This window comes from Gopherus flavomarginatus, chromosome 1 (assembly GCF_025201925.1).
Source record: "Gopherus flavomarginatus isolate rGopFla2 chromosome 1, rGopFla2.mat.asm, whole genome shotgun sequence".
Classification (NCBI taxonomy): Eukaryota; Metazoa; Chordata; order Testudines; family Testudinidae; genus Gopherus; species Gopherus flavomarginatus.
In genome coordinates, this window is record NC_066617.1 from 227658802 (window position 1) to 227675464 (window position 16663).

At 42.3% G+C, this 16663-nt stretch overlaps 1 protein-coding gene across 2 annotated transcripts in view; it reads left to right on the top strand.

Annotated features, from left to right (window-relative positions):
• RPS6KA3 (ribosomal protein S6 kinase A3) overlaps positions 1–16663 on the top strand; it is a 134677-nt gene that overhangs the window by 58304 nt on the left and 59710 nt on the right. For both annotated transcript variants that reach the window (XM_050936542.1, XM_050936543.1), the window contains exons 4-6: positions 74–155; positions 10884–10964; positions 12057–12136. In XM_050936542.1, the coding sequence (XP_050792499.1) occupies positions 74–155; positions 10884–10964; positions 12057–12136 (243 nt within the window). The remainder of the gene's footprint in view (positions 1–73; positions 156–10883; positions 10965–12056; positions 12137–16663) is intronic.

The window sequence follows — 16663 nt, forward strand, 5'->3', positions numbered from 1 at the left end:
ATTAGATACCAAAGTTTACTAATCTGATTTATATTTATCTCCTTTAAGAATGTTTTTAATATATTGAATACAGGTATTTCTTGTCAAAAAAATCTCAGGATCAGATGCAAGACAGCTTTATGCAATGAAGGTATTAAAAAAAGCCACACTGAAAGGTAAGTGATACTTTCCATAAACGACAGGTTTCAGAGTAGCAGCCATTTTAGTCTCTGGCCACGTCCACACTACAGAGTAAAATCGAAATTAATAAAATCGATTTTATAAAACGGGTTTTATAAAATCGATTTTACGCGTCCACACTAGGGCACATTACTTCAGTGGTGTGCGTCCATGGTCCCAGGCTACCATCGATTTCCGGAGCGGTGCACTCTGGGTAGCTCAGTAAAAGAATGGGACCAATAACTTCGATTTCCGTCCACACTAACCTTAAATCGATATAGTAATATCGATTTTAGGGTTACTCCTCTCGTTGAGCAGGAGTACAGAAATTGATTTTAAGACCCCTTAAAATCGATTTTAAGTGCCTTGTAGTGTGGACGGGTACAGCGTTAAATCGATTTAACGCTGTTTAAATCGATTTAAAGCTGTAGTGTGGACCAGGCCTGTATCTGCAAAAAGAACAGGAGTACTTGTGGCACCTTAGAGACTAACAAATTTATTTGAGCATAAGCTTTCGTGGGCTACAGCCCACTTCTTCGGATGCATGGAATGGAACATATATTGAGGAGACAGAGACACAGAGACAGAGACACAGAGACACCCTACAGAGAGCATGAAAAGGTGGGAGTTGCCTTACCAACTCTGAGGCCAATTAAGTAAGGGGAGAAGAAAAAAAAAAACTTTCCAAGTGATAATCAAGATAGCCCAGTACAGACAGTTTGATAAGAAGTGTGAGAATACTTACAAAGGGAGATAGATTCAATGTTTGTAATGGCTCATGACATCTTCATCATCTGGACCCATGGAGAAGAAGCCCTGGAGGAATTCCACCATGATTTCAATAATTTCCATCCCACCATCAACGTCAGCCTAGATCAGTCCACACAAGCAGTCCATTTCCAGGACTCTACTGTGCTAATAAGCGATGGTCACATAAATACCAGCCTATACCGGAAACCTACTGATTGCTATACTTACCTACATGCCTCCAGCTTCCATCCAGGACACACCACACGATCCATTGTCTACAGCCAAGCTCTAAGATACAACCACATTTGCTCCAATCCCTCAGATAGAGACAAGCACCTACAAGCTCTCTATCAAGCCTTCTTAAAACTACATTACCCACCTGCTGAAGTGAAAAAACAGATTGACAGAGCCAGGCGAGTACCCAGAAGTCACCTCCTACAAGACAGGCCCAACAAAGAAAATAACAGAACACCACTAGCTGTCACCTTCAGCCCCCAACTAAAACCTCTCCAGCGCATCTTTGATGATGATGGATCTACAACCTATCCTGAAAGATGATCCCTCACTCTCACAGAACTTGGGGGACAGACCTGGCCTCGCTTACAGACAACCCCCCAACCTGAAGCAAATACTCACCAGCAACCACACATCACTGAACAAGAACACTAACCCAGGAACTACCCTTGCAACAAAGCCCGATGCCAACTCTATCCACATATCTATTCAAGTGACATCATCATAGGACCTAACCACATCAGCCATACCATCAGGGGCTCATTCACCTGCCCATCTACCAATGTGATATATGCCATCGTGTGCCAGCAATGCCCCTCTGCCATGTACATTGGCCAAACCGGACAGTCTCTACGCAAAAGAATTGATGGACACAAGTCTGACATCAGGAATCATAACACTCAAAAACCAGTAGGAGAATACTTTAACCTTTCAGGTCATTCAATGACAGACCTGTGAGTGGAAATTTTGCAACAGAAAAGCTTCAAGAACAGACTTCAACGAAAGCAGCAAAGAATCCTGTGGCACTTTATAGACTAACAGACGTTTTGGAGCATGAGCTTTCGTGGATGAATACCCACATCGTCAGATGCATGTAGTGGAAATTTCCAGGGGCAGGTATATATATATATGCAGGCAAGCTAGAGATAATGAGGTAGTTCAATCAGGGAGGATGAGGCCCTGTTCTAGCAGCTGAGGTGTGAAAACCAAGGGAGGAGAAACTGGTTTTGTAATTGGCATGCCATTCACAGTCTTTGTTTAATCCTGAGCTGATGGTGTCAAATTTGCAGATGAACTGAAGCTCAGCAGTTTCTCTTTGAAGTCTGGTCCTGAAATGTTTTTTTGCTGCAGGATGGCCACCTTAAGGTCTGCTATAGTGTGGCCAGGGAGGTTGAAGTGCTCTCCTACAGGTTTTTGTATATTGCCATTCCTAATGTCTGATTTGTGTCCATTTATCCTTTTCCATAGCAACTATCCAGTTTGGCCGATGTACATAGCAGAGGGGCATTGCTGGCATATGATGGCGTATATTACATTGGTGGAGGTGCAGGTGAATGAACCGGTGATAGTGTGGCTGATCTGGTTAGGTCCTATGATGGTGTCGCTGGTGTAGATATGTGGGCAGAGTTGGCATCGAGGTTTGTTGCATGGATTGGTTCCTGAGCTAGAGTTCCTATGGTGCAGTGTGCAGTTACTGGTGAGAATATGTTTCAGGTTGGCAGGTTGCCTGTGGGCGAGGACTGGCCTGCCACCCAAGGCCTGTGAAAGTGTGGGATCATTGTCCAGGATAGGTTGTAGATCCCTGATGATGCATTGGAGAGGTTTTAGCTGGGGACTGTATGTGATGGCCAGCGGGGTCCTTTTGGTTTCTTTCTTGGGTTTGTCTTGCAGTAGGAGGCTTCTGGGTACATGTCTGGCTCTTATTTCCTTGTGCGGGTATTGTAGTTATGCAAATGCTTGGTGGAGATTTTGTAGGTGTTGGTCTCTGTCTGAGGGGTTAGAGCAGATGCGGTTGTACCTCAGTGCTTGGCTGTAGACAATGGATCGTGTGATGTGCCCGGGATGGAAGCTGGAGGCATGAAGGTAGGCATAGCGGTCGGTAGGTTTTCGGTATAGGGTGGCGGTAATGTGACCATCACTTATTTGCACCGTGGTGTCTAGGAAGTGGACCTCCCGTGTAGATTGGTCCAGGCTGAGGTTGATGGTGGGGTGGAAGCTGTTGAAATCATGGTGGAATTTTTCCAGAGACTCCTTCTCATGGGTCCAGATGATGAAGATGTCATCAGTGTAGCGTAGGTAGAGAAGGGGCGTGAGTGGACGAGAGCTGAGGAAGCGTTGTTCCAGGTCGGCCATAAAAATATTGGCGTATTGTGGGGCCATGCGGGTGCCCATAGTGGTGCCACTGATCTGGAGATATAGATGTATGTGAGGATAAAGGCACAGAGCTCAGCAGCCAGTTGTGCTGTGGCATCATCAGGGATACTGTGCCTGACAGCTTGTATTCCATCTGTGTGTGGGATGTTTGTGTAGAGAGCCTCTACATCCATGGTGGCTAGGATGGTGTTTTCTGGAAGGTCATCAATGCATTGTAGTTTCCTCAGGAAATCAGTGGTGTCACGGAGATAGCTGGGAGTGCTGGTGGCATAGGGTCTGAGTAGAGAATCCACATATCCAGACAGTCCTTCAGTGAGAGTGCCAATGCCCGAGATGATGGGGCGTCCAGGATTTCTGGGTTTGTGGATCTTGGGTAGTATATAGAATAACCCTGGTTGGGGCTCTAAGGGTATGTTGATTTGTTCCGGTGTTAGTGTAGGGAGTGTCCTGAGCAGATGCTGTAGTTTCTTAGTGTATTCCTCAGTGGGATCTGAGGGAAGTGGCCTGTAGAATTTGGTGTTGGAGAGTTGTCTGGCAGCCTCCTTTTGGTAGTCAGACCTATTCATGATGACAACAGCACCTCCTTTATCAGCCTCTTTGATGATAATGTCTGGGTGGTTTCTGAGGTTGTGGATGGCATTGCGTTCTGCACGACTTAGGTTATGAGGCAAACGATGTTGTTTTTCCACAATTTCTGCCTGTGCACGTCGGCGGAAGCATTCAATGTATAGGTCCAGACTGTCATTTTGACCCTCAGGAGGAGTCCGTGTGGAGGAGTTCTTCTTGTGCTGTTGGTTGGAGGGTACCTGTGTATCAGTGCACTGTTCAGTGTTGTCCTGAAAGTATTCTTTGAGTCGGAGACGGCGAAAGTAGGCCTCCAGATCGCCGCAGAACTGTATCATGTGGGTGGGGGTGGCAGGGCAGAAAGAGAGTCCCCGAGATAGGACAGACTTTTCTTCTGGGCTGAGTGTGTAGTTGGATAGATTGACGATATTGCTGGGTGGGTTGGGGGTACCACGGTTGTGGCCCCATGAGGCAGGTATGAGTTTAGACAGCTTACAGTCTTTTTTCCTTTGTAGAGAGGTGAAGTGAGTAATGTAGTAATCCTCCCTGACTGAACTACTCATTATCTCTAGCTTGCCTGCATATATATACACCTGCCCCTGGAAATTTCCACTACATGCATCTGACGAAGTGAGTATTCACCCACGAAAGCTCATGCTCCAAAATGTCGGTTAGTCTATAAGGTGCCACAGGATTCTTTGCTGCTTTTACAGATCCAGACTAACAGGGCTACCCCTCTGATACTAGATTTCAACGAGAAACTGCTGAGCTGGAATTGATATGCAAACTAGATACAATCACCTTAGGTTTAAATAGGGACTGGGAATGGCTGAGCCATTACTAACATTGAATCTATCTCTCCTTGTAAGTATTCTCACACTTCTTATCAAACTGTGTGTACTGGGATATCTTGATTATCACTTCAAAAGTGTTTGTTTTTTTTCTCCCCTTACTTAATTGGCTTCTTAGAGTTGGTAAGGCAACTCCCACCTTTTCATGCTCTCTGTATGTGTATATATATCTCCTCAATATATGTTCCATTCCATGAATCCGAAGAAGTGGGCTGTAGCCCACGAAAGCTTATGCTGAAATAAATTTGTTAGTCTCTAAGGTGCCACAAGTACTTTTTCCATAAACTGTTACTTTAATTAATGTACATATGTTCCAAACCTTAATCTTCTGCATACAAAAATATAAATACAGATACTGTTAAGTGTTCAACAAAGATCTTTTAAGTACATGCTTAACTTAGATTCTAAACCATCAAATAGGGCAAAATGTCGTCGTATTATAAACACAAAAGGATTAATGAATGAAAGCATCACGTTGGTAGAATTTTTAATTAAAACAGTTTTCTTTCTGTGATAGCTTCTGATGAACTTGTTTGTTGTCATCCTATCAGAAACCCATGTCCACTAGATATGAAATTTCTAAACCTTTTACTACAAACTTCATTATAATGTAGTTCAGTAATCCTTCTTGAAATAATTAGTATTAAAATCCATGTCCCTTATTGAAGCACTGCATAGGCATAATATATGTTTCATGAAGATAGCTGTGCTATATCATTACTTCTGGTTAGTTGATTTGATCCTGGGCATGTTAGTAGATACTTATTAAATGGCATATTTCTGTTCTCCAAAATGCTGTGTAACTTTGTGGATAAAGTTTCTTGCCTTTGTTGAGAAGGTTAAGAGATCAAATTACGTTTAGTTTGTGATGTTGAAAAAGTCCGTTGTTAATACCTCTTTTATTATGATAGTCACAAAAACTGAGTATTTTTGTACAACAAAACCTCCCAACTTTATAAAAAGAAAAATTCAGGAATTTAAATACGTTATAATGTTTGCCTATATGTTTTGTAGAAAAGAGAAGCTACTTGTATTCTCTCTTCCCTTATATATATATATATAAAATATCTCTCTCTCTCTCTCACACACACAGTCTTAATATTCTATAGTCTTCTAGATCCCATATTTTGTATTATTGAATCTCTACTTGCCACAGACCCACAGGATAGACTCCTATTCAGAGATCTTTTCCTTCTTCAGGAATCAATACACCTCAACAAGTATTTGCAGTGATACCAGGCAGCCTTTTCAGAACAGAATAGGGTTCCATAGTGGACTGGAATATAGCATCAGGAAATCCTTAAGTTAACATAAGGAAGCAAACATCAAGATACAGTTCATACTGGCCAATGCCAGGGCTCCCTTGAACCAGGCCGCTGTAGGAACTATCTTGGTTTCCTGTCTCTTTGTCTTCATTCCAGGAGCGTGCTTTGTGTATATCCCTGAGCACAGTTCTTATGGATTCCTGTCACCTCCCTCCATTGCCTTCCTCCTGAGTTCATATGTGTTCCACCCACCCAAGCTCGGAGCCTCTCATTGATATGTCAGTTGTTCAGTCCTTGGGATTTCCCTCGTCTCTTTAGGGCCTTCCATTGATTTGGGTTGGTCTCAGCCAGTAATAAATAACCTGTTCATATCACCCAAGAGAGTTCCATGACAAAACACCTCATGGCTCCTACTCTTTACATTCACAGCATAGCAATACTGAGTACAGAGTGAAATTGAGGCACATATTGGAATCATAAATATATTATCAAAATTCCCACATCTGGTTCCATAGTTAGTTTGAGCTTAAAGCAGGAATTTAACTACTATTTTTAACGTATGACGAATACAGCAAATCCTCTCCAAAAATATAGGACTTGCTCCAAAATAGGATGAATTTTCTGAGAATTTATATACTCGATCATAAGCCGGTTCGTTTATAAGCCAACCCCCCCCCCCAGATGGATAAGTAAAAATGGAAATTGTTTATAACCCATTCATAAGCAGACACTATAATTCAGGGGTCAGCAAACTTGGGCTCCTGGGCCATCAGGATAAAATGCTGGTGGCCCAGGATGGTTTGTTTACCTCGAGCGTCCGCAGGCAGAGAGGTAAACCTAAGTAAACAAAGCGTCCCAGTGTTCCAGCAGCTTACCCTGACGGGCCAGGACAGCAAATGGTGGGGAAATTTTTTGGTGAGGAGAAGCTGGGAGTCAGAGGAGTAGCCCTTGTGATCACCACCCACATGACCCCACCCCTAGCCCGGGACCCCCACACTCTTCCCTTCCCACCTTATCTGGGGAGGGCCAGGGGAGGATGTCTCTGACCTGGCTGGAGCTGCTCCAGCAGGCTGGGCGGTGCAGCCACGGCCTGCTTTGGGGGGCGGAGCCAAGCGGCACAGCTGCAGCTTGCCATCCCTGGAGCTGCTTCTGCTTCGGAGGCTGTGGGGAGAGCAGCATGGCCAAAAGCGGAGAGACTCTGGCCCCACCTCTTCCCTTCTGTCTCTGCTGACTGTGTTGCCTCTCCTTGCTCCCTGTGTTGGAGGGGAGGGGCTGTGTCCCACCTCTCCCTCTCTATACTCGTTCATAAGCCAACCCCTTTCTCTGGTGCTTTCCTTTTTTACTAAAAAAAATTAGGCTTATGAATGAGTATATATATTAAATTATCTAATTAGCTTACATTAAAATTATTTGTAAATGGTTCCTTTTAAAAAAAATTTAAGAGCCCAAATCACTACATTTTTTTTCTTTAAATATCAGTAACGAAATGACAGACTGAGGCACTTGAACAGTTTTAAGTCTATCCTGTGAACACCATGAGGAAGAAAAATGAAAGAATCTAATGTTCCTAAAAATCAGTATCTTTTCTAACTGCAAGTACAATCTCTCCTCAGCTATCGTGGGATAAACTGTCACTTTTCTATGGGAGCATGAACAAAAATTTGGTAAAAACAGTGGATTTTGGATTTTTATCTAGAAAATTTCATCTTGAATAGTTATATCACCAGTGGCCCTGTCAAGGTTTCTTCCCCCACTTTGAACTTTAGGGTACAAAAAGTGGGGACCTGCCTGCACACTTTTAAGCTTAATTACTAGTTTAAATCTGGTACGCTGCCACCAGCCAGAAGTCTGTCTGGCACACTTCTGTTCCCCCAAAACCTTCCCTGGGGAACCCAAGACCCAAACGCCTTGGGTCTTAAAACAAGGAGAAATTAACCATCCCCTGCCTTTTCCCCCCAGACTCTCCCCTCCCTGGGTTGCCTTGAGAGGCTTACACAGATCCAAACTCCTTGGATCTTAAAACAAAGAGGAATTAACCATCCCCCCTCTTTTTCCCCCCATCAATTGCTGGTGAGTTTAGACTCAATCCCTTGGATTCTAAAACAAGGAAAAATCAATCGGGTTCTTAAAAAGAAAGCTTTTAATTAAAGAAAGAAAAGGTAAAAATTATCTCTGTAAAATCAGGATGGAAAATGCTTTACAGGGTACTCAGGTTCATATAGACTAGAGGGACTTCGCCCCCCACCCCCACCCCCAACCTGAGATTCAAAGTTACAGCAAACAGAGGTAAAAATCCTTCCAGCAAAAAGATACAGTTACCAGTTGAGGAAACAAACATAAGACTAATCTGCCTTGCCTGGCTGTTACTTACTATTTTGAAACATGAAAGACTGATTCAGAAAGATTGGAGAACTTGGAATGATGTCCCGTTCCTCTCAGTCCCGAGAGCGAACAACGAACCAAACAAAAAGCACAAAAACAGACTTTCCTCCACCAAGATTTGAAAGTATCTTGTCCCCCTATTGGTCCTCTGGTCAGGTGTCAGCCAGGTTCACTGAGCTGCTTAACCCTTTATAGGTAAAAGAGACATTAACCCTTAACCATCTGTTTATGAGAGACCCAGATTTGGTGATATTATTTATCTGGTCCCAAAGAGGAGAAAATGCCAAGGAAGAATTTATTCTCCTTTTTGTCTGTTTCTTTGTGTTACTTAGAAGAGGAGCAGGTTACCTTCATCCCAGATCAAAAGCATCTGAAACAGTTTGTTCCCAGAAAAAATTTAGAATGGCATATAACTAACGTTTAACAGCAGTCCATGACTGAGATATAAATTAAAGATTTGCTCTCTTGGGTCTTAAGCTTCAAGTGCAAGACTTTCAGATGTCTTAGGCAAACCAAAGATGAAGAATTTTTGAGAATGTTAACACCCTGTCCAGTGCATTTCTCCCCTGCTTGTGCACAACTGGTACTGCATATTCAGCTATGGCTGTCAGGAGTTCTCAACTGACTGTTCCTCCTTCAAGATTTGGCCATTAAAATCGATATATTTGGGTGTTCCTAAATGATTATCTATATTTTGAATTTTCTATTTTTTTATTTTTTTGAGAGGATTGACAGTTTTTTTGTGGTGTACAAGATGCTTTGCTTCTGGAAGCTTTGTCCTATTCTTTACATCCTTTTTTAGACATTAGTTTCCTCCCATTAAAAAGCACTTCCTTGATTTTTGAAACTCCTGACTGTCTGTGGCCCTGAGTGGGGTAGTAAGTTGTATTCAGATGCTACATCACTAGGTCTTTTGGGACGTGAGCAATGAGTAACAGCCTTATCTCCATCAATAGAACAGATGTTATGTCAAAAGCAGGAATTTTGATTGCAGCAGCAGCACTGCAAAAATCATCAGGAAAAGGATCCAGTAGAGTCTAGAGTGTGTTTTAAGACACTAGAAAGCACTGCCTGTGAGTAATAGGCATAGGCTAAAGACATTGCGTTGTCCTCTGGGAAGTGAGGGGATGCACATTGGAAGAGGTCTTATAGATCTGTTTAGGAGTTAAGATTCAGACCTTCATATATCTTGTAATTGCAGTGCGTCACAAGCATGAAACATTGACACAGATGGGTCCTTGGCCTTCAGACATTGCCCAGAACTGACAGGAAAACCAAGATACTACACAAATGGGTTGCATTGATTTAACTAAACTCCCTTCTTAGACTGATTTAGTTAATCTAGTGCAATTTTTGTATATAAACAAGACCTTTGATGCATCTTTAATCTTATGCTTTAAAGTACCAATACAACAGTGTCTTCTAACCAAAGATGTTGCCTTGTTTTTGCCTCTCCCAGCATCTGAGGCTCTGGGGATTCCATGACCCAAAGAGCAAGGACTCGCTATAGACGATGCCACAATACTCAGAACATTATGCTTGAACCTTCAGACTCAAGAATGTGATTCTGTTACAACTTATGTTTTAGGATAAGTAGAGTCACATGTAAATAAATTATTCTCTTCTGTGAAATTAATCCATTTTGAATACAAATTACAACAACTCAGTAATAACTTGTATGTTTTGAGATTTGATGTCCCCTGCATTTAAACAAATGGTTGGTTTGCCTAAGACATTTTAGTTCGTTTCCATCTTGGTTTCTTTCAGTAAACTGTTTTCTTAATCCAGAGTCAGAGGCAATAGTACCCCTTAAAGACTGCTGTCTACTTGCAGGCAGTTTACATGCTTTATCACCTCCTATCTGTAGGACAGAACTTTCAGGGAAATGCAGCTACAGTAGCCAGAATGCATTGTTATACTGCATTCCAACCTTTTAGTGTTTGGAACATATTCAGGAGTAAACTGATAGCCTAGATTGATTGACATATGTGTTTTTAAAAGAGACTCAATGATGCCATAGCATTGGATGGATACATTTTGATTGTAGCTTGTAAAAATCCAAATAAAAAGATTTTTGTTCAGCTTATATTGGTTTAAAGCTACTTCTATCAATATAGTTTATTATTAAGTTTATTATAAGGTACACTTTGTACAGTAAACCCGCATTCACACCAGTGGGTTGTACCACTTTAACTCTGTTTCTAAACTGATGTAGTAAAAAATATATGCAGATCAGAGTATAGTGCTGTTGGAATTCTTGATTAGATTTTTAATATTTTTTTTTTAGGTTTCAAGTAGCAACAACTTGAGACTTGAGCAAGTGCCAGATTTTAGTGAGAGTTTCAGGAAACAATGTACTGTGAAGTAGGTTCTCCACACAGTCTCACAAATTTTTCTTTGCATCGATGTTATTGAATGGCATAGAGTTGTAATAATTAAAAATGTACAAGGAGAGGTAAACTTGGGAAATGTAAGAGGAATAGTCTGTTCTCAATATGAATTATAGTTTGTGTTCATGTTGTAGTTCGAGATCGGGTTCGGACAAAAATGGAACGTGACATCTTAGTGGAAGTTAATCATCCTTTTATAGTCAAGTTACATTATGGTGAGTTATAAAAGATGAAATATTATTTGTCTATCACTGTGGTGACAACAATTCAAATACCTTTGCAAAGAATCATAGAAATTAGAGTTGGTCATCTAAATCCCAATCCTGCAAAAATTTATTGCACGTACTTAGCTTTACACACTTTGAATAGTTACCCTAAAATCAGTTTTACTATTCTCAGTGCATAAAATTAAGCACATGTTTAACTCTTTGCAGAAACGGGGACTTCAGTCCCTCCCTTTATAAAAGGAACGTATGTCAATTTAAATCTAGCTAGTTTTTTTTTAAAAAAGATTTCAGTTTCTACACCTATCACACTTTTGTCTTTTTAAAATATTTTCCATCCCTGATTGAACTATAAAGACTAACGTGTACAAAAACGTCTAGTCCCATTCCTATCAAAGTCAGTAGAAATACTCTTATTGATTTCAGTGGCAACTCAGTTATTTAGAGGAAAGAGTGAAAATGACTCTCTTCAGTGTTCTTTTAACTGCACAGAGTAAACAAACTGCAAAAATAGAGAAGAATATATTTTCTGATCTTTCAGTTATAGCAATTTAAAGTTTTATTTGTAACAATAGTTGCTAGAAAATGTTCAGACAGAAGTGATTTTTTTTTGTTCTTAAGTTGATAGTGCCCCTTTAATATCATTCCCTACAGTGTATTCTTCAGTGTTTTGTCCAGTCCTGTTTCCATGTGATTACTGTACAATGTAATATATCTCCATATTAGGTTGAATATCTCATAACACTAACATACATGATGTACGTTAAATGTATTAGCATGCTCACTTAAATCTGTTTTATTACCAAGATTTGAAAAAGGAATGCTGACTAGCCAAGTTACTTTTTCAGTGGCATAAAGTTTATTGGTTATCTGCCTTTATTTTTTTTCTTCTGACATGACACTGATTTGTTTAAAGGTAGAATTTATTTAATTTTTTTTAAGTGACTGTTTCAATCTAGGAGAGAGAGTGTCATTGTTTTGGTAATGGGAACAATGGTAAATTCTGGTAAACTTATTCTTCCGGTCGTCGGTAAAAGAACAAATTAGCTGCTTATTGAAATTGTTTTTAATGGATCTTTTCAGCTTTTCAAACAGAAGGAAAGCTATACCTTATTTTGGATTTTCTCAGGGGAGGAGACTTGTTTACACGCTTATCCAAAGAGGTAAACAATTTTTTCACATTAAACATATGGTTAAACATGGTCTTTCACTGTTCTGTGTTGGGCAGGTATATCAGGAGCGTTTACCTTCATGTCCTTAATTATTAAAAAAGTGGTTTTGATTAAACAGATCTTAGAAATAAAAATATATTTCTATCCATGCTCTTCAGGAAGTTTTGGGTTTTTTTTTTTCAATTTTTGTTTGTTTTGTTTTGAAAGACTACTGTCATAAGAATGTTGTTAATTTGTTACTCCCGAGATACACTCCAGCAATTAGATTTCCCATATTGCTCTTGTGCTTTCTCATATACCCCCACCAACCAGTTTAAATAACTTGCCTCAGAAAGTATATAGAGCTATAGAAATATGCTTATACAGGGAGAATATCTGTTAATTGCAGTAGTTTGAGTGTATTTATTGACATCTATATTTATGCTAAATGGATCTGTATTATTAATATTAGCCCCCCTCCCGAAAGTGCTGAGCATTTTATAAAGTTGAAGTGAGCAAGATTTGTAATCCTTATGGTCATGAAGATAACTTTCCAAACATGCCCCAAATGTAACTGATGCAGTGGTGTCTGTCTGATTACACTGCAATCAAGAGGTGTGATTGCAGCTTATATAGGTAACCTTCAGCAGCGCAACTTCAACACTGATGAAGCTTGGAAAACCAAACGGAGTTCACAGAAAGTCACAAATAAACACCTTGTGAAATATCCAACACAGAAGATCTCTGGCTTTGATCTCTCATGAAGCTCATGGGCAACCCTAAATCATATCTGCACAAACCATGGTAGATGCGACTACTTGCTGCACAAATGGAAAATTAAAGACTCTCCAGTGTGCAGCTGTGGTCACCCAGAACGCCACGGAACATATAACAGCTTGATGCCCGATTCACAAATGCGAAGGAGGCATCACAGCAGTATACTCAACTACTCCAGACTCAATTATCTGGCTTAACCATCTAAATGTAAAATTATAATTGTTGCTCTACCTTTACATCATCCATATGAAGAATAATCTAGCTTTGATCTAGCTAGATCGGGGTCCGCAACCTCTGGCACACGGCTCGCCAGGGTAAGCACCCTGGCGGGCCAGGCCAGTTTGTTTACCTGCCGCTTTGGCAGGTTCAGCAGACCGCAGCTCCCATTGGCCGTGGTTCGCCATCCCAGGCCAATGCGGGAGGTGGGAAGCCGCGGCCAGCACATCCCTCACCCACGCCGCTTCCCACCACCCCCATTGGCCTGGGACAGTGAACTGCAGCCAGTGGGAGCCGCGATTGGCCGAACCTGTGGACACGGCAGGTAAACAAACTGGCCTGGCCCACCAGGGTGCTTGGACTGGCAAGCCCTGTGCCAGAGGTTGCCAACCCCTGAGCTAGATCAGTCTACAGGCTATCAACAACCATGCCCAGTACCCAGGATATAGACTCAGGAGGCTAGCCGTTACTGCTACCCATGCTACCACAGCTACACAGCTGTTGCCAATTGTGTGCAGAAACATTGTTATATTTATACCACAATCCCAAATTGTTTCATGCATTTCTGGTGGCCAAAAGTCTCAATTGTACCTACCATCTGCCAAACGCTTCATCTTCTATGAAAGAATCTACGACAATGGTTCTCAACCAGAGGTCCAGCGCCCCCTGCGGGGTCATGAGCAAGTTTCAGGGGGTCCGCCAAGCAAGGCCAGTGTTCAGCTTTCTGCCCTGGGCCCCAGAAAGTTTAAGTTCCACTGCATGGGGCTGAAGCCTGGGGCCCTGAGCCCCGCCACTTGGGGCTGAAGCAGAAGCCTGAGCAACTTAGCTTCGCGGTGTCTCCTATGGCATGTGGCCCTGGGCAATTGCCTGGCTTGCTACCTCCTAATTCTGGCCCTGGCTTTTATATACAGAAAACCAGTTACTATGGCACAAGTGGGCCGTGAAGTTTTCATGGCTTGTTTAGGGGACTTCAGAAAGAAAAAGTATTGTATTGGTCTACAATACAGCTCCTGCAGGCTACTCTAGGTTCAGCTTGCTCCACTTACTTGGGCCCTTGGCTATACACCTCTACCCCGATATAATGATGTCCTCGGGGCCAAAAAATCTTACAGCATTATAGGTGAAACCGCATTATATTGAACTTGCTTTAATCCGCCGGAGTGCGCAGCCCCACCCTCCCGGAGCACTGCTTTACCGCGTTATATCCGAATTCGTGTTATATCAGGTTGCGTTATATCAGGGTAGAAGTGTATTTGAAAACTTTGAGCCTCTCTTTTTCCTCAATTTACATGCTTCTTGCTGGCATCTCAGTATATCACCTTCCTGCTAGTGACTGTTCCATCTTCAGCCACTCCATAGATATGGAAATTCTAAGGGTCTTGGTTAGTATTTTCACTAATATGGGAGTTGGCCCTATTTGGGATTTAAATTGTTTCCTACAAATGTGTTGTGTGTCAAGTGGATCAAGTTATTCATTGAGATGTCCGAGAGAGACTTAAGTCTCATTCCTGTAAGTTACTGGTGTATCTGCCTAACTTAATTTGTAGTACTGCTACATTGCATTTTACTCACGCTTTCGTACAGCGTTGTTCTTTTGATTTGCTATCTACCCCTTGTATTGGGGAGTAGTTCTGCAATTATGTTTTATTAGATCTCAGTCTGCCTCTTCAGGATTGTATTGACTGACTGTTAAAAAACAGCATGAGCTTCTTGACATCCTGCATGCATCATTACCAACCAGGGTTGCTCTGCCAATCAACAACACCATTCTTCAACCTGTTTGAAGTGTCTGGCACACCCCAGCCACTTGTGCACCCACTCCCAAGGGGACAGAGAAGAGGTATTGTGTGCAAGCTAAGGGGTTTAAATTTCTGTTCTCTATCACGCACCCCACCCAATTCTCTAGTGATACAGTCAGCAACGGCTTGAGTCAGTAGCAGTACCTATGCTTCACTCCAACAGACAGGGAGGGCAAACAGCCAGACCTTCTAGTGCATGAGGTGGTCTTGTCCATTTGCCTTCAATTTCGAATTTCCAATTACCAGACAAATACTTTCTCAGCTAGATGGCGGACTTCGCAGACAAGCTTTCTCAGCAGGATTGTGCCCGCTTCCAGGCTATCTTGGAGAAGGTTAAGTTGGTCATGAGGACTTTGCTCCAGTCCATGGTGGAAGCACAGATGCTGCTTCACACATAATGGCCATGGGAACCGTCATGAGTAGGGATTCATGAGTGTATTCATCTGGTTTCCCCAGGGAAGTTCATAATGCTATAGAGGAACTTCCTTTCGATGAGTTTCATCTCTTCAGTTAAAAGACCAACAATTCCCTCCAGTCCCTTAAGGATTCTAGAGCCACTCTTTGATCCGTAGGCATCTGCACGCCGGCACCCAAGTGGAAGTTCTTCCATCCACCACCTGCACAGCAGTTCAGAGCTCCTCAGTTCTTCCATCAACAGCCTTACAAACCTCCTCACCATCGGCAGAAGACTCAAAGATCCCATCCTTCTGGTCCATTGCCACAGTTTTCAACAGCACATGCATCACAAGTGATATTTCTGTGCATCTAGAGAGCCATCAACCACCTTGCCTCTTATCATATTCCCAATCCCCACCCCCTTTGGGGAGATGTCTAGCACTCTTTACCTGCTTGGAGCATGATAACAGTGGACAAGTGGGTCCTGGATGTCATTAAACATGGCTGTACAATCAAGTTCACAACACTGCCTCATCCTCATCCCCGCCCAATCCTGCCTCAGCGACCACTCTCACGACAGTATCCTCATCCTAGAAGTGGATTGCCTACTGCAAGTGGAGTGATAGCACCCATTCCTCTGACCTATCAGGGCGTGGGATTTTACTCTACTTATTTCCTGATACCCAAGAAGAAGGGGTGATGGAGACCAGTCTTTGACCTCTGTCATCTCTGTTGGTTCATATGCAAACCGAAGTTTTGTATGGTCACCTTAGCAGCCATCATCCCTTCACAAGAAAAAAGCATGTAGTTTACGGCTCTTGATATGCAGGACACCTGTTTTTACATAGACATCCATCCAACCCACAGAAGGTTCTTAAGGTTTACGGTTGGCCTTCAGTGCTTCCAAGAGAGGGTCTTATCGTTTGGATAAACCACTGCTCCACAGGTCATTACCAAGATTTTTTCTGTAGCAGCGGCCCACCGCAGACGTCAGGGGTTGTTATATTCCCATATCTCAACAACTGACTCTTAGCAGAATGATCCAGGAAGAAGGCTTGATCATTGACCTCCATGCTGCTCATACTCCTATTCTCCCAGGGGATGAGTGTAAATATCGAAAAATTAACTTTAGACCCCTAGAATTAATTGGGACATTCATCTATGCAGTTTCAGCATGCACCTACCTATCAAGGGACGGTTGCCAAAGTGGAACCAATGCCACAGCAGTCACCAGTCCTCCTGTCCCAGTCAGGATTTGCCTTTTCCTCCTGAGCCACATGGCAACCTGAATGTATATCAGCACCTTCAGTCATCTACACCAGCTGTGGCTCCAGAAAGTCTGTTCTCCTGC